Below are 18,748 nucleotides of genomic sequence, written 5' to 3'. Positions count from 1 at the left end.
GAAACCAGGTGTGAAGGTTCAGTGTTCTGTTTCCTAGGTGAGGAAGACACCCCCCCTCTTGTGAGAGTAGATCCACTATCTGGGGTAGACAGAATGGAAAGCAGATGGACATGTCTAGAATGTATGGGTACCTCCTGGCCCAATCCGGAGAAATCAGGATCCTGGATTTCCCGAACTTCCTCAACCTCCTGATGACATGAGGAATGACAGAGACTGGTGGGATCACGTGTAGGAGTGGAAATTCCCAGTTCACTACGAGCGCAAAGATGGACCAGGAAAATTCAGGCTGCCATGAGGCCCAGGAACCTCAGAAATTCGAATGCCTGTAGATGTTGGGCATTGTGGAATCTCATTACCGTCTGCCAGATATGTTGAGCTCTCAACTCGGGAGGTGAAGAGAAGGAGTCCAGGAACGCCCAAATGAATTGAAACGTTAAAGGAGGTGTCACTTGAGACGTCTTGAAGTGGAGTGAGAGTCCCAGTTTCTGGAGGAAGTGGTAGGTGCTGTTGAGCTGTTCCAGAGCCTTTTCGGGAGAACAAGCTCTGATCAGTCAATCATCTAGGTAGGGAAAGATGTGAATCCCTCCCCTCCTTATATTTGCTGCCACTACCAGCATCAACTTGGTGAAGACCTTTGGGGCGGAGGTGAGCTCGAAAGACAGTACTCGAAATTGATAGCGAGGACTGCCAATGGCGAATATCAAGTACTTCCTGTGTCTGAGATGTATAGGCACATAAAAGTAAGCATCCTGAAGATTGAGTGACACCATCCAGTCCTGGAGCTGAAGGGCCTTGAGGATCTACGAAAGAGTAACCATCTTGAATTTCTCTTTGAGGAACTTGCTCAAGCGTCTCAGGTCCAGGATGGGTCGCAATCCTCCGTCTTTCTTGGGGACCAGGAGATTGGTGTAGTACCAACTCTACTTTTGTTCCACTACAGGTATCTTCTCCACAGCACCTTTCTCCAACAGGGAAATAATCTCCGGTAGGAGGAGAGGATCTGGATCCCAAAGAAATTGTTCCCTCATGGGGATAATTCAGAGGCCTTTGCAGAAATGGGAGACAGTACCCATGGGTCACTGTCTGTATTGCCCATGCATTTGAAGTAATGAGATGCCATTCTTCTAGATGCTGAGTCAAATCTGCCTCCCCACTGGGGTCCTGTGAGGAAAGTGCTCAGAGAGGTTTTAGGGCTGGGGCTGTGGCTGAGGGCAAGATGGGGGTTGCAGCCTGAGCAGTTTTTCTTCCATGACCTCTTAGGGGATGTGCACATCTTCTCTGCCCTTGACTTTGAGCTGTCTGACCTCTTCCCCTTTGACCGAAGGAGGAGTAATAATGAAAGGACCATCCCTTCCGGGCTGTGAAGATGGGTGTTGTTGCGGCTGGCGAATAGCTGCCCCCAAAGTTTTTGCTGCAGCCTTTGAAACCTGTAGTTTCTCTAAACTGTTGTCTGCCGTAAGGCCAAATAGATTGGACACATAAAAGGGCATATCCAGAAGCATTGATTGAACATCAAGGGCGGATCCAGATGTACGCAGCCATTCAAATCTCCAGATGACTGCGCTAAACCCCCTACATCAGCCGACGGCCTGACAAGTCTAGGCCCGACCGAAGGTATTGGCAGGAAACCTCTTTTCCATCATTAATAATGTTCTAAAAACCTTTTTGCATCTTACCTTCAGAAAGGTATTCCGTAGCTTGGGCAATCACATTCCACAATGTTTAGGTGTATTTTTCTAGTGCACAAGATGCATTCATGGCTTTTAATGCCATGCTTCCAGCTGAAAAGACCCTTTTTGTGAGAGCATCATAACGCTTATCGTCCCTATCCGGAGGGATGGTTGGATAAACTGCGGCTTTTGAAGTTGAAGTTGCCACTTTACAACTAAGCTCCCTGGTGATGGATGCCTAGAGAGGAAATCAGGATCCACATAAGAAGACCTGTACTTTTTAATCATCTCCTTATTTACAGCCAGAGTGGTGTCTGTTTATATTCCAAATTTCCATAATTGGGTTCTTTAGTGCTGTATGGAAAGGTAGCATATGCTCCTTAGCAAGGCCTGAATCTAAGATGTCTGCTAGATCACCTTGGGTAATGTCCTTTGCAGGACTACCCCATCCCAAATGTTCCATCTGTTAGGGAGAATTTTCTGTTAAGGCTAATTTCCCAAACCCAGTGAGTCCCCCAGCAGCTTTGCTGGATTTTTGGGGTTTATTTTTCTGCTAAGAGTGAGACTCTTTTTCTCCCACTCTTAGGCATGATTTGAGAATGTCCTTTGACTATGTAATGTGTTTTATGGGCTATGGGGTCTTTTACTCCATAGGGCTCCATGTGTTTTTGGTATGTGTGTTAGACAGCACCCTTAGTGCAGTAGCGCAAGGGTGTCATAGTGACCCCCAAACATAGACTCCATACCCTGGGACTGTCTACCGTCTCCCAGGGCATGTAAAGTCACGATTGGCTTTACTAGTCTCAAATTGTGAACAGAACCAGTACAAACCATCATATTGTGGAAGTACTGGTAGGGGTAATTCGATTGCCCCTGTGTCTGTTTTCCAAGGGGGCACTGTCCAGTCCCCCTTGTCGAGTTTCTGGCTGGTGGCAGTGGATACCATGCAAAATATTCCACTGGAATATTTCCTATGGGATTTTCCCATTCATTTTAAACACAGCACTTTTTGGGGCAATGTTAAAGATACCGCCGGGTTATTTATTTAATATTTATTTCCCGGTTGGGTCTTTTTGCCAGGACTCGGTTTTAAAATGGTGCCTCTGAAACTCTAACCCAAGTCGAGCCCTTTGTTCCACTGTTTGGTGGGCTTCTCCACAGAAGCCCTCCAAATGGTGCCACTCTGTCTGGGCTCAACAGGATGTGTGGGAGGGGGATTAGGCACCCTGGACTGAGTTGCCTTGGCAACTCAAGTCGCACTCTTGTGTGATTGGCCCAGTGGTGAGCCGCCCGGCTCACCACTTAGCATGTTTGAGTGACAGCTAGGCTGATGAATGGGGGTTTTGCTGCATATAAGCAGGGCTTTGGGGACTCTAACTTCAGAAGTCGCCACAGGACCTAAAGAATCCGAAGAGGGGAGAAGCTGAGCTCTCTACGACGACGACACCACCAGTTGAGCCCTGCTGTACGAAACTCACCACTTTCCCTTCTTCCAGGAGAGTCTTCTTCCCTTTGAGCTGGTGGGACCAACCAGTTTGCCTTTTTCACCTTCCTGGATCGTCTCGTGGTCGAATTGCCTGTGCCAAGCACCCCGGGGCCAGATAGCCACGCTTCACCACTACCGTGAATAAAAGGGTTGTACCTTTTAACCGGGAAGCTCTGCGGCTGGTTTCTTCCCTGGCAGTGCAACGACCTCCAGCTTTCCTCCACGTCGAGATCTTTTCTTCCTCTGGACGAAGCTCCGACTTGCACCCGCTGCCAGGAACAACTGCCCCCGGTGGAGCTTTCTCACCATTTCAGGTACTGTGTCCCGCCTGGTCTCCCTTGCAACAGATTGTCCAAGGTGTCCCGTAAATCCTTGACTCTCTATCCTGGGGTGACCTCGGAACTGCTAAACATTACCTTTCCGACTTGATCCAAACTCTTGACTTTTCTGCAAAGACTTTGAGTGCATTTCCACTGTGTGATCTTGGGCACATTCCGCCTTGCTCTCTCCAAAAGTGGGCCTGGCCAATGAACTTTTTGCTATATAGTAGACCCTGCCTTTCTTGACTTGCTGTGGTTTCTTAAAAGTGTTGGTATTGTGTGTTTTTCCTGTTCTGCCTTTTCTCTCCCTTTTTAACCAAATTATTGGAGTGCCATCTACAGTTACACGCTCACCTCTGTTTTGCTAAATAAGTGGTGTCTTAACCTAGACTTGTCGAATAATTAACTAGGGAGGTGTATATACTTATAGTGACTGTGTTGGAACTTGCTTGACATATTAGTGCCAGTGTATTTTTACAAGTGTGTTTTTAAATAAATAATTATATACTTATACCAATGCTCTGGTCAGTGTTTGCTTGTGCTACTGTATTTTTAGCCCTATTGTGTATACTCTATATACTGCCTAACTCTTCTTGAGAGAAGTCTGACTGCTCAGCCACAGCTACCAGGTAAATCTGGGTGGTGCAGACTGCTACCAACTGCTTACTCCTGTAGTCTTAAACTTTTTGCAGTGATCCCTAAGGGAACTGCGCAGGTTTCTGCCTAACACCACCCCCCTGTTCATGACAGTCCTATAAGCAGCATTTGGGTGAGAGTGCACATCTGGTGTGTCGAATTCAACCTCACAGGTGGTATCCAAATAACTGGCATCCTTCCGACATGAAGCCAGGTCTTCTAGATGAGATTGATCTTATATCAATTCCTCTGGAACATTAGGAGTTCCAAAACATGTATACCCATACATAGGGGATGACATTGTCTTCCTCCTCATCCTCCTTGAAAATGGACCCAAAGAATTAGAAGAATTTTATTTTAGTTTGGGGTTTGAATTTTAAAGTCAACTCGACGGTTGACTTCGAAGGTCCACTCCAATTCGACTCCTTCAAGGAAGTCTCTGAAGCATTCGGCTTCGATGCTATTTCCGCACTCGATATCAACGCCACTCAAGAAGACATCTCGGAGGCCTTCCGACTCAGGCTTTTGGGTGCACAGGTCAAAGCCTTACTTCCCCGACGGTCTTGGAGGACCCAGTGGAATCAATTGCCTTTTTTGACTCTTTCGAAGGACCAGGAAGAGCCGCCTTTGGAAAAAACTAACATTCTCTCACTCAAATGTTCCCATTCTGTCACCGAGGCGGTCTTCTTGGGAAAACGTACCAGATGTTTGTCGGGGGCGGGGAAAGACGACAAACAATGGGGTTGTTTCTTACTCTTCTTCTGTGAAGATGAAGGGGAGGAGTGACAGGAAGCACTCCTGGGTCTCGATTACTTTGAACATTTGTAGTGGTTTTTGGGCCTTTTTAGAGATGTGTCGCCGGTAAACGACCTAACTTTGGAAGAATTCCTTTTCGAAGGTGTGAAAGATGGAGATTTTGAAACTGACCGACCTCAGGTGAGCTTCAACCTTCTCTCGTTCACGGCCTTACTGGCCATCGATTGGCAGGAGCCACATTCAATGATTTTGTGTTCTTCGGCGAGGCAACATAGACAAATCCGGTGTGAATCAGTGATCGACATCTTCGAGTCACAGTACGCATATATCTTGAAGCCTGTTTTTGGCATAGACATGATAAAATCACTAAAAGATGACTAAATATTACAACTTTCATCTAAGAAATTCCCAGAGGCGAGTTGAACCAAGAGCGTTCTGTGCTTGCAGAAGAATTGAACTGAGGCAACCAGCACTGTTTATACCATCATTGATGTCACACCCGCACCAGGGAATGATAACCGTAGTGGGACATCTGTGATGATGCTGCACAGCACCCACTGCAATTAAAAAACTTTCTGAAACGGCAAAGTAGGATACGAATATAACTAAGATGAGGAATCTGTGGGAGGATACAATCCATTTGAAATAAAGTTCCATCAGTTGAGAAAAATGCCAAAAGTAACCCAGCTCCACATAATAAGCCACACAGGCTACACAAAACAAACAAAAAAAAGAACAGGCCTTCGTCTACCAGTGCCCATTTGCAGGAATGGGTGGGGATGTGCAGCCCCCTCACAGAGGGTAGTCAATTAGTGACACCTGTTATGTTATGCTTCAGATTCCAGTTTCCTGTTCCCCCTAGTGTCAATGAACTGCACATTAAAGGCTTGCTGCTGAGCCTATGAAACATTCTGCTGATTGAAAACATGGTAAAAGCGTCTGCAAATGGCATGGTTTGGGCGGAAAGGGACAAAGATGGTAAGGGAAGTCATACAGGTATTATCAAGTTTACGGGCTTTAATGGGTAGGACACAATAACAAAACATCTGCAGGCTGTGTGTCCCTCATATGCATCCTCCCATGTCACTAGTTTTGACATTAAAGGTGATCATTTACCACCACATAATAACCAAAACTAGAAAGTACTACATGGCAAACTCCTAACTGATACAAAACAGTTCATGAACAAACAGTGTTTGCGGGGTATATATGGAACAATCGAATTATAGCAGAAAGAAATATAGCAGTGACAATCACAAGAAAGGACTATTTGCTCTGAGTATGGTTTTAAATGACTAATGTAAATCCTACGATAACTTCCCTCATAAAAGTCTACACTAAGCTCCTGTTTACACCTACATTAACTTCCATCTGGTTTGGATCTATACTACACAAACTCAAGATGGGATCAGGAAGGGAAGGAAAGGAAAGGGAAAGTCTAGATAGGTCCTGAATAAAAATAAAACAATCAAAAACATATTGTATGTATATTTAGTCTCACTGAATCGACATCCAGGACAACTCCATGTAGTGCAAAGGTCTTCAGCATTCCACGAATCGCAAATTTAGGTAAAGCAGTGCCAACAGAACTGCTGGCTACATTATTACTGTCTGGAGATCGAATCACCACAGTGAGTCCTATGAAGAAAAGAAAACAAAATCAAGAGCACATTTCTTTGCAGGTGTTATCACAAGCATCAAAATGACTGATCAAAAGTAGTTAAGATAGAGTAAAGATGCAGACATTACTTACCAGTAATGTTCTTTCTATGGATTCTTCTCCAGCAGATATCCATTGCACACTCAGCTTCTCAGAAACATTTTCAACAGAGGGCATAGTAGGACTCGACCATCGATGCCTATTGACTCAACGTGCCACTCGTTCTCTCCGTATCCGATGTTGGCTGCCATATATGCTACATCGCTATGCCCCCGTACCTCAGTTCCCCACCTCCCAACCCTCCCCAAAGCTCAGCAGCCACGGAGGAAGAATACAAGGATTCAGGCTGAAAGCAGCCTAGCAAAACAACATTGTAATTGCATCGAAAGCCATTGGCTGACAATGCCACCAGGAAAGGCCTCAACTGAGCTCAACATACAAGTACTCAAAACCTTGTCCCACAAGAAGGGGATAAGCACATATAGACTGCTGACCACTTTGTCAGCAGGAGCCCACTATGAAAGTGGTCTGCAGTCTCTTTGTGGCTATCCCCTTCTTGTGGGGGATGAGAGGGTGATGAGGAATCTGCAGGAGAAGAATCCACAGAAAGAACATTACTGGCAAGTAATTTCTCCTTCAATGGATTACCCAACGAGAAATCTGCAGAAAAATGCAATTCATTGAAGGAGAAATTACTTACCAGTAATGTTCTTTCTGTGGATTCTTCTCCCACAGATTCCTCATCGGATAGACTCACAAGGTAGTACGGCGTACAGAGTGCGGAGGCGAAATGAAAGCCCTTAAACAAGCAAGCCCTACAAAACCGTCCTACCAAAACGTACACCCGAACCACGTGCTACATCCAGGCAGCAATGCCTGCTAAATGTGTGAGGCGATGACCAAGACGCTGTTCGGCATATTTCGTTTACAGAAACACCCCTCTCCAACGCAGATGATGCTGCCATGTCCCTGGTGGAATGTGCCCTTATGCCTGGTGGCTGATCTTTCCCTGCTCTCATGTAACACTCTGCAATAAAAACAGTAATCCACCAAGAGATTGTCTGCTTTGACACAGCCAAGGCCTTTCTGGACAGGAAGAAAGCCACAAAGATGGTCCTCATGCCTGAACTGCGCCCTCCCTGCCACATAAAAGCTGAGAGCCCTCTTTTGGCCCAACCTGTGCAACCTTTCCTCATTCTTAGAAGGTTAAAACACTGGAAAATCGATGTTCTGGGACACGTGGAACTCAGAGACCACTTCAAGCAGAAATCCAGGCCGAACCTTAAGAGATGCCTCCAACTATAAAAAACGGAGAAAAGGTGGCCTGCACGACAAGGCCTGCAGCTCATTTACACGTCTTGCAGAAGTGATTGCCACCAGAAAGGCAGTTTTCAAAGTACGTAATCTGATAGAACATGAATGCATGGGCTCAAACGGAGCCACCATCAAAAATGTAAGAAACAAGTTCAGGTCCCAGTCTGGAACCACAAATGTGGTGGGCTGGAACCTATTCACAAGGCCTTACAGGAATGGAGTCATAACCAGAATCATGAAGAAGAGCCCTTGATCTGGAGATCTCTTAAAAACAGACAAAGCTGCCAATAAGCCTTTGATGGTACCAACCTGAAGGCCTGGGGCGGCCAGTGATAGAAAGAACTCCATCACTTTAGTGGTGGGACAAGCAAGAGGGTCTTTCCTATGTTCCCTGCACCATGCCTCGAATCTTCTCCATCTGCATGCATACAAGGATCTGGTAGATGGTCTGTATGCAGCCAGTAACACCTCAAGTACCTCTTCAGAAAGGCCCAGTCATCATATCTCATCCTCTCAAGAGCCACGCATGTAGGTTAAGGGATTCTGGGTTCGGGTGGAGTACCCGACCTTCCGACTGGGATAGGAGGTCCGGCCGCCAATGCAACAGGAGAGGTGGGCAGACGGTGCACTCCAGGAGTTCCAAGTACCCTGTCCTCCTCGCCCAATGTGGGGCAATCAAGATCATGGTGGTTCAAAATCTCCTAAACCTCCTGAGAGCCCACAGGATGACGGGTATCGGAGGGAAGGCATAGTGGAGGTTGAAGACCTACTCCACCAGGAATGCCTCCCCTATTGCGCCTCTCGCTAGAAAGTCCCTTGAGCAAAACTGCTGCACTACCTGTGGGAGCTTATGGCAAACATATCTACCGTCTAGAGAACTTCCTGACACAATTCCCACTCATGTGAGACCGTGTTCTGCCTGCTCATAGCATCCGCCAGCCCATTCTCTGTTCCTGTTAAGTGGAGAGCGGAAGCAAAGATATGGTTCTCCAGTAATTTGAACCATAGTTGCCCACGCCTCCCTGCAAACAGAGACCAAACACCCCACTGTTTGTTGAGGTAATGCATGGCAACTCTATTTTCCCTCGTAACAAGGACGTGCTTTCCCTTGAGGTAGGTCGCAAAGGCCATCAGGGCTAACCTGATCTCTTGCAACTCCAGCTTGTTGATGTGCCACAGGCTTTCCATTTGTGACCAAAGGCCACTCACCTGCAGATCCCTGCAGTGAGCACCCCATCCCTTCAATGACGCATCCGTAACCACTTGGGCCTGGGGCTGAGGGGGCCAAAAGGGTTCCCCCACACTCATGGACACTCTGTTGCCCCACCAAGACAGGTCAATGGCTACTGACTATCACTTTAAGGATGTCTTTCATGGCATACAAGTACTGGTACCACCGATTCCTCAGTAACTTGCAGACAGTGCATGCGCAGTCTGGCCTCTAACACCAGAAAAATGCAGCAAGACTTGAGACTTAAGAGGTCGGAGGAAGGAAGCCGCTGGCAGGCTGCCACGATTCTGGAAGAGTTCAACCATTTGCCAGATACTGGTAACTCTCTCTTCAGGGAGGTAGGTGGGGGGAAGTGTCAAGATTGATCTCAAAATCTGAGAGAACCCCCGACTCCTCACATGGTTCTTCTGGTCTTGAAGAGGAGGTTCCCTTTGTCCGACCCCTTCTTTCCTTCTTTTTCTTCTTCGTGAAAAAATGCTATGTATAAAAGAGCACTGTCATATAGACAATCTTCTGGAGCGTAAAACGTTCACTTGAACCCATTTGCCTACCCACAATGCATTACTTATGTGGCTCTGAACTGGAGTTCAACTGCCAGTGATGGCTACTGGTTGGCACTATGGCATGTGTGACTTGGTTGAAGTGGCGTAGCATATATGGTGGCCCTCTAACTTTCGCCTGTGGACACCTGTGTGCTCCCCCTTGATATCATTTCTGGACACACCACTGGCTACAGGCGGAATGGATCCACAGCCAGCCCCTCCAAGTAAGTGTTGGGCATGCTCCAGGTATATGGGTATTCATTGGCTAACAGACCCCACATGTCAAGTAAACCCTAGACAGTGACGGGCCTTAAAGGTCACATTACTTAAAAACTAGTAATGTGACATATCCACCCTAATTTCCGAGGTAGAAATGTAAAAGAACTAATAACAGAAATGAAAATGGCAAGCATGCTAATTTCGCTTATGGGTAGGTGAATGCAGACTGGGGTTTTTGTAGCCCCCTGTGGACACACTAATTCCTCCTGCACCTGGCTAACGACACGAAAGAGCAAAGAAAAGAGCTACTGGGAAGCTACATATTAAAGCACATCCCTTTGTCAATCAAATGTGGTATGAATTGGAGTCATTCCCATAAACACAATCCCATATGCCTGAATTATGTGGGTGGCTGAATTCACAAAAATGAAAGCAAATCCCTCTACATGGACAAACCCACGTTTGTCAATCAGACGACCTTTAGTTTGTGTTCACCACTTGCCTGTGCGCATAACACATGCAACTGTAGAAAACATTTTTTTTGTTGTTAAATGGACCCAGTATTTTTAATACATTTCCTTAAAGAAAACATTGATATTTTTAGGAGAGAAACAATAAACCTTTGACGTTCAGCTAAGAATCTTTGCTAATCATGAATTATAAATACAAACAAATAGTTCACTGTAAAACTCAGAATATTTTCACAACCGTGTAGGTATATTAAGTAATATTATTACAACCAGCACACACCTAAAACAAGGGTATGTGCTTGCTCCCACACTGTATAATTTGCATCCATCTGATTTGACCACTGCTCTTGATACTGAAGTTGCATAACCCCCAAGCTAGGCAACTTTAAACTTCAATGGCCCGGTATTGCAGGGGATATAGTGCTCATGGACTGCACTCCTGCAGCAGAAAACCAAGATCATGACATTCAATAATTATATTTGGAAGATAAATGGTATCTCAGTGGATGTTGTGTGCAGCTATATTTATCTTAGTGTAATAACAGACAACACATTGTTGTGGAATACTCATTTAGAGCGAAAGTGTTGCACGATTATTCAACATTCTCCTGCTCGGAGGCAATTTTTTTTTTTCTTCATCAATTGGCTGGCATCTCATATACAGTGACCAAACAAGTGGAACATACATTACAGTACAAGTGCCAAATAGGCCATGCTACGACTTCTACACATCAAGCCATGGGTTCACCGATCCGGCCCTTAGACACCATGTGAGCAATTTACATGTACTGAAAAAATTACGGTACAAACTGATGAGCATGTCCTTCTCAGGGGCTTCTACTTCTCCCGCCAGAGAGGTAGCAATCAGTGTAATGTGCAACATTCCCATACCTGGCACTGGGGTCAGTTCGGGGGTCCTTCCCGAGTTAATAGGTATGCAGAGAAGGGACCCCAAATGTTCTCAGGAAGGTTTTGCATCCCGCACAGGTTTGCATATTATATGTCCGTGTCACTCAACCATGGTATATCTTTCAGCTATGTATTCACCCTGGGGGGATATGTACTTGTCAATTTCATCCAGACGCACCGTCTTGCTACTATCATGCTGGTGGAGAGTAGCTTGCAATATTGTTTAGCTAGCCCGGGGAGCCACCCAACCATGCAACGTAACAGATCACTTGGTACCTTTTGCCCCATCATCTCGGACAAGATTTCAGTCACGCCCTCCCAGAAAGGGCGTATCACAGCGCATGTCCTTAGCATGTGTACCATGTCAGCCGGACTCACATTACAACTCGGGCAACTGGCAGATCTTGTGGTGTCATATCGATGCGTGCGTGCTGGGCAGATGTATGCCCTATGCAGTGTCTTGAGTTGGATCTGTTGCAGCTAAGAGTTAAAGGCACCCTTGTGTGTCGTGCCGCACCATTGTCTGCCAGTGATGCCCACCCCTGTATCCTCCTCCAATCTCTTTTCACACTTCAATGGTTCCTGAGGGGTATCATTCTGGAGCAGTTTATATAATGCTGATATCACCCCTTTACACGCAGGAGAGCTCCTTATATATCGCAGCAGTGGATTAGTGTGTGGAATTTCAGGAAACACCGGGGACCATTCTCTAAAAGGCAGTTTCATTCTAAAGTATTGCAGTATGCGCTGGAAGCCACTTCCCATCTTTTCCACAAACAGTTCCTGGGAGACGAATGTCCCATCCGGGTACATATTCGTCTGGACAGTTAATTCCCACCCCTTTACCCACCAATCGTGAACAATGGCCTTATCACAGGTAGGGGCCAGGGTTTCTATACCCCATGGGGAGATACCAGGGTAAAACGGGCGGTCCTCTTCCAGGCGTGCAATGTGCATGCAACCGGGTCAAATCTCCACCTGTCCCGTGTATTGCCAGATATCAACAGCCCCTGTAGCGAGTATGAGTGCACCGAGCCACACTCGATGCCTACATGAGGGGTCGCCTGGGCGCCCGGCATCCAGAATTTTGTGAAGAACAGTTGTGCCTCTAGAAAGTACAACTCCACATCCGGGCCCCAATACCCCCACACTCCCAGGGCTAAGTCAATGTCTCCCAGCTCATACATGGGCTCTTTGGGTGCCAAGCAAGCTTGATCAGCCAGCAGGGAACGCACCTCCCCAAGGAAGCTCCCCCTGGCCAAACCGGGACATTCTGGAAGATGTAGAGACGTTTAAGCACTACAATCATTTTGGCGAGTGCTATTCTACCCATGAAGGATAGGGACAACCCACACCATCTTTCAACACTGGACTTTAGTACCTGTAGTTATTTATAATGATTGTTCTCTAATAGTGTTCTAGCATCCCTGCTCACCTCCACCCCCAGGTATGTTATCATTTGCTGTTCCCAGCCGTACCATTGGGTGTGTGGAGGTCAGACTGTGTTCTCATTAAAGGGAAACAGGGAGGATTTAGTCTTATTAATTCGGAGTCCCGAGGCGCCACCAAACTTTTCAACTTCCTGAGTCAGCGTAGCTAAGTTATCTGCAGGGTCTTTGATGTACACAATCGCGCCATCTGCATACAAGGATATCAGTTCCCTTGATCCCCCCATCGCCAAGCCCCTCTGTCCATGCAGTCTGCGCAGGTGGGCTGCCAGTATCTCAATTGCCATGGAAAACAATAAGGGTGAAAGGAGGCAGCCCTGCCTTGTACCCCTTCCCAGCTTGAAGGTGCAGGAGTGTATGCTGCTGATATTAATCTGGGCACTTGAGCCTTTGTATAAGAGCTGCACTGCTGAAAGGAAGCGACCAAGCACCCCGAACTGTCGCAGTACTTCAAATAGATAGCTCCATTCCACAGAATTGAAGGCCTATTCCATATCTAGCAGAGCAGCCACTGCTTGTATATTGGGGTCTATCTGGGCTAGTATGGCAAACTATCTTCAGAGATTTAGGGACGTCGACCTCCCGGGGAGGTCCCCCCCCCCTCTTTGCCGACCACCTGCCAGAGGGAATAGTGGAATACTTAGTGTTTAATGATACAGGGGAAGTGAGTGTGGAACCAGTGTGGGATGCTGGGAAGGCCACTTGGAGGGGACTGCTAATCAGGGAGGGGGCGAGGAAGAAGAGAGAGAGGGGCCTGGTAAAAGAGAACCTTTGCAAGGAGATAGTGGAAAGAGAGGGGGGAGATGCGTGCTGGGATAGGGGATATGGAGGGACACAGACGGTTCGTGTTAAAAGGGCAGAGTTGAGGGCTCTAGGTATGGGAGAAACACTATGGAAACTGAGATATTTGAAACAAAAGTATTATGAAAAGGGCGACAAAGCGGAGGCGCTCCTGGCAGCAAGACTGGGTTGCCAAATTGGGAGGCCCGTATGAAGGGATGAGAGATAGGCAAACGCTGAAGGTTATTGCGGAAGGGTTTGCGCAGTACTACGAAACACTATATGCTACCGAAGCACAGGGCGCAGATGGAGAGGTTGGGGAATAATTGAGGGAGGTACACATGAACAAACTTAAACCCCTAGAGATAGAACACTTAGCCCAATTACAGCAGAGGAAGTCCAGGACGCAATATCACGCTTCCCGGGCGGGAAGACCTCGGGAGATGACGGCTACATGATAGGGTTCTATAATAAATTCTCCCAAATCCTGACACAACAGTTGGTAAAGTTGTATAATCATATCTTGGAAACAGGAAAGGCACAGGCCTCATTCAGCAAGGCCCTGATTTCAGTCATCCCCAAAGAAAGATGGGACCCCTCCTTTTGCTCCTCGTACCGGCCAATTTCACTTTTGAACGTGGATGAAAAGATTTTCACTCGAATCCTGGCGACAAGATTTGTAGAAAAGCTACCACGCATAATACATCCCGATCAAATGGGGTTCATAGCGGTTAGGCAGGGACCTGATGCAATCAGAAAACGCTCAACCTAATGGGTTCCATGTGATAAAATCGTAGCAGAAAATGCTGTGTTAACAAAATATTGCGGCAAAAATGCCGCTGTTTTTGTGCTGCAATCCATGTTAAACATACGGGGGACACCCCCGCGACCCCAGGACCCATTATACCATTTAAGGGGAGCGGGGGACACCCCTGCAACCCCCGCTCCCCTTCAATGATATAATGGGGCACACTTTTCCGGGTCAAACCACAGCATTTTTGCCGCGATATTGTTTTACCGCGACATTTTTGCCGCGATATTATTACCTGATACCACCTAATGGAGCACGTAGGGGAACAGCTTGGGAAACAAGCACTCCTAAGTTTAGATGCCGAAAAGGCATTCGATAGGGTAGAGTGGGCCTTCCTATTTGCAGTTTTGCGCAAAATAGGGGTAGGAGAGAGGACGTGTAGGGCAATTAGAGCTGTTTATACGGGACCGACTGCCAGCGTAATGGTTAACAGGGTCAAATCACGTGAATTCCACCTGACAAGAGGGACCAGACAGGGCTGCCCCCTTTCGCCTCTGCTGTATGCTCTGGCAAGGGAACCCCTGGGGGAGCGGATAAGGGGAGATGATGGGATAGAGGGCTTTGTCGTGAGGCAGCGGAAACATAAACTAAGTATGTATGTGGATGATATCCTTATGTACCTCTCAAACACAGGGAACTCCCTACAGAGAGCACTCGGGGTCATAAAGGAATATGGGAAGGTGTCAGGCATTAAGATAAATATTGACAAGTCAATTATCCTCCCCTATATAAGGGTATGACAGAACAACATCTGGGATGGTCGAACCTGGGGATACCAGTGGAAAGGGATAGTATAATGTATCGAGGGGTGTGAATACCGTGGAAATTAGAATGTATTAATGCACTTCCCCCCCCATTTTGCACAGGTTAACAGGTGAAATGGAGAAGTGGGCCAAATTGACAATCTCCGGGTTAGGGCGATTAAATGCACTCAAAATGGTGATTCTCCCCATAATTTTGTTTTTATATCAGGCACTCCCGATAGAAATACCAGAGATACACTTTGGGGAACTGAAGAAGAAAATACTCTGATTCCTATGGCAGGGGGGAAGCAGAGGGTAGCCTACAAGTTACTTATCCAACCAAAGGAAAGGGGAGGGGTGGGACTTCCTTAGATGAGAACGTATTATGGAGCTGCCCTGTTCACGGCCCTGTTCCCTCACCTGCGAATACATAAGGATAAACAATGGATGGGGATAGAAAATCACAGCTTCCGCCCGGTTACCCTGGGGGAATGGTTGTGGGCACTGCCGAGAAGAATCCAGTCACACAAAATGTTGGGCCCATTGCTGATGCTATGGAGAGTCAGAAAGGAGATGGACGGAATCACGAAATGGCCCTCTCCATTGAGCCATATATGGGTGCCCCCATACAAGACAACATACCGGACCATGGGTGGTTCCAGGACTGGTTTGAAGCGGGACTAGAGAGGGTGGGGCAGGTCCTGAAAAAGGACGAATTCCTTGGTTTAGCGGACCTTGAAATAGCCCTGGGGATGCGCAACAGGTCAGTCTTTAAATACTTGCAATTGAAGGGGGTGCTAATGTCAGAACGATGGAAGAAGGAACTTCAGAGGGACCTCACACAAACAGAGAGCTCTGGATACAGCGAAAGGCACTAGGGTCTCATCTCAAGTTATACCTGCTTGAGGCCAGAGGGGATGAAGCATCTACCCTCAAGGAGAGGTGGGAAAGAGACTTGGGGAGGGAGATAGATCCAGATCAATGGAGGAAATTATGCCTAAGCGTCCACCGAACATCAGTGGCCTGCAAATATAAACTGCATGGGCTCAAGCTGCTATACAGATGGCAGTGGGACCCGGTAAGACTAGGGAAAATGTTTCCGGGGGCAGATCCCCACTGCTGGAGGAAATGTGGACAGGTAGCAGACTATTGGCATATGTGGTGGAAATGTGGGAAGGTACAACAGTTCTGGAAAGAGGTGCTGGGATGGAAGGAATAGAAAGGAGGTTGGACCCGCTACTGGTGCTATTCGGAATTGAAACATCGGCTGAGGACTGGACGAAACTACTGCATATGCCACACTATCTCCTGCTGGCAGCTAGGGCATGCCTGGCAGGCGGAGGGAAAAGGGAGTGCCTCCCAAGTGAAAAAGAAAGGCACTAGACTTATATAGAATGGAGGAGCTAACGAGGCAACTACATAATCAACTACCGACGAGAGCCATGGAATGGGCACCCTTTCTGGCAAAATATGATCCAGAACACTGACAGGAAGAAGAGGTGGGGGTAGGAATTGACAAACGGTTGCACTGAGTGGAGTAAAGAACAGCAGACGTGCCCTAGCCTCGACAGGGGAATACACATCATCATGGCCAGGAATGAGGTGTACCAAGAGGAGCACAATGCCAACTGAATTCGAGGTGCCTCCGCCTAGGCCCTAAAACCTCAAGATGTGACCAAAAGGATGTGAATGGAGAACCCAGAGGGACCAATGAAGAGACTGCCCTGGAGCAGCCGAAAAACAGTTGGGGTAAGCGTGGGGGGTGGTTTGGTTGGGGGTGGGGAAAAAAAGTTAAAACCTTGCTGGTATCTTATAACATCATGATGTTTGCCAGAGTCCTGCGTTGAGTTGTAAAATCATTGATACTAATAAAATTGAATTTGAAGAAAAAAAAACTATCTTGACCACTAACCGTGGCCTACCAATCGCAGACACCTTTGTCAGTGGATCTTCCAGGCAGATCTTTACCAATATCCTCTTCACTGTCCCCTCTCCAGATCTTTGGATTCCTCATCTCATCTCATCTTTACTCTCTCCCCTTTTACATCCTTACCCATTAATGGTGGCGCTAAATGGAAAGTCCTTTTGGCAGGCTTCTCATCATCAAGGTACATCATTAATGTCCATCACACTGGCACTGTCTTGGTTCAGGGTCCTCATCCCAACCTCCTCCTCTGACTGGTGCCTGCCATCCCTTATTAACTTCCTCCCCACTCCTGCTACTCCTATTACCACCCTCTCTGTGCCCCCACTCCGATTGTTGTGCCATGCCCCTGTACCCCTCCTTGGAAAACCTTCAAAAGGTGGAGATCTCTTGCATCTAGCCACGCTTAATGCTCATTCTGCCATCAAACACTCCGGTGACATCTGCCTCCTTCTTAAAGACCTTGACCTTGATAACCTTGCTATCACTGAGATGTGGTTCAAAGGCCAGCTCAATCACTGCTTTCGACTCCCTTCTCCCTGATGCCTATAAGATCATTTCCAAGCATCGCCCTAAGCGTGCAATTGGTCGGGTTGCTCTCATCTTCCCTGAGTGAGTCCCTTCTTCCCTCACACCCACCCAGCCTTACTCTTCCTTCGAGAGCCTGGTTTGCAAGTTGGTCATCTCCCCCAACTCCTCACTGACCAATTCCACCATCTATAGGGCACCTGGCTCTACCACCCTGTTCCTCTTTGTATGGGCTGAGTCTCATCCTCTATCCTCACTACCACCACTAAACTCCTTTTCATGGGCAATTTTAACATCCACCTTGATTCCTCAATCACGGCTTCCGCTCTCTTCCATAACCACTGCACCTCACGCTCCCTCTCCATTCTTGTCCTACTCACTCGGCTGGACACATTCTTGATGCCTTCGTCCACACCAATCTTTCACCCCCCCGCCCACTGACCAACCTACTATCCTGGTCAGATTACTCGCTCCTCTCACCTTGGTCCTCTCGGCCTGTGACCGCACCTCCCTTAGCAATAACAAACTCGGTCACAAGCATCCATCTGATGAAACAAGTGTCAATTACTGCCTTCGTATCTACCTTCATCCCCCTTCCCTTCCCTCCCCACTACATACTCTACCCCTGACTCAGCTCTCAGCAACCTCCATCATGCCATTACAAATACCCTAGACATTCTTGCCCCAGTAATGAGGATCTGCCTTAAGCATGCCTTTAAGCGTAACACTTGGTTCGAATGAACTTGCAGCCCTGAAACGCGAGTGTAGAGCTGCAGAACGGAAGTGGCAGACCTCAGGCTCACCCTCTGACAAACTGGCTTGTTGCCTACTCCAAAGGCAATACAGACTCTCCATCGCAACCAAGAAAAGGACCCAGACCCAAGCCTGTGTCTCTAGAGTATCCAACAACAATCACCTCTCCCCTCACAGGGCCTCTGCAATGCACTGGCCACACACTTCACTATGAAAACTCAGGACATCCTGAGCACAGTCGTGTCACTCTCCCCCCCTCCGCCCTCGGCTCCAACCTTTCTCCCTGGCTCTTTAACAACTACCTTGTTCCACTTGCACACCTCATTTCCACCTTCTCTCCAAACTTCTAGTGTTATGCAGATGACACAACTCTTCTTCAAACTTCCGTCTGAACCTATTCTTACATCCTCCATCATTCCTGACTGCCTATCTGTCATCCTGTGGTGTACTTCCAATGATCTCTGCCTCAACACCAGCAAGACTGAGATCCTTCCTATTGGGACTCCTGCTCCTCTTCTTCCTGTCCCTCACTCTTGCCATCTTCTATG

The 18,748-nt window shown here is 47.3% G+C and overlaps 1 protein-coding gene across 8 annotated transcripts in view; it reads right to left on the bottom strand.

Annotated features, from left to right (window-relative positions):
* HECTD4 (HECT domain E3 ubiquitin protein ligase 4) overlaps positions 1–18,748 on the bottom strand; it is a 4,298,785-nt gene that overhangs the window by 1,375,127 nt on the left and 2,904,910 nt on the right. For all 8 annotated transcript variants that reach the window (XM_069619495.1, XM_069619492.1, XM_069619493.1 and 5 more), the window contains exon 54: positions 6,370–6,506. In XM_069619495.1, the coding sequence (XP_069475596.1) occupies positions 6,370–6,506 (137 nt within the window). The remainder of the gene's footprint in view (positions 1–6,369; positions 6,507–18,748) is intronic.

The sequence above is a fragment of the Ambystoma mexicanum genome, chromosome 10 (genome assembly GCF_040938575.1).
Source record: "Ambystoma mexicanum isolate Mex_15411 chromosome 10, UKY_AmexF1_1, whole genome shotgun sequence".
In the NCBI taxonomy this organism is placed as follows: domain Eukaryota; kingdom Metazoa; phylum Chordata; class Amphibia; order Caudata; family Ambystomatidae; genus Ambystoma; species Ambystoma mexicanum.
This window is presented reverse-complemented; position numbering and strand designations above follow the sequence as displayed.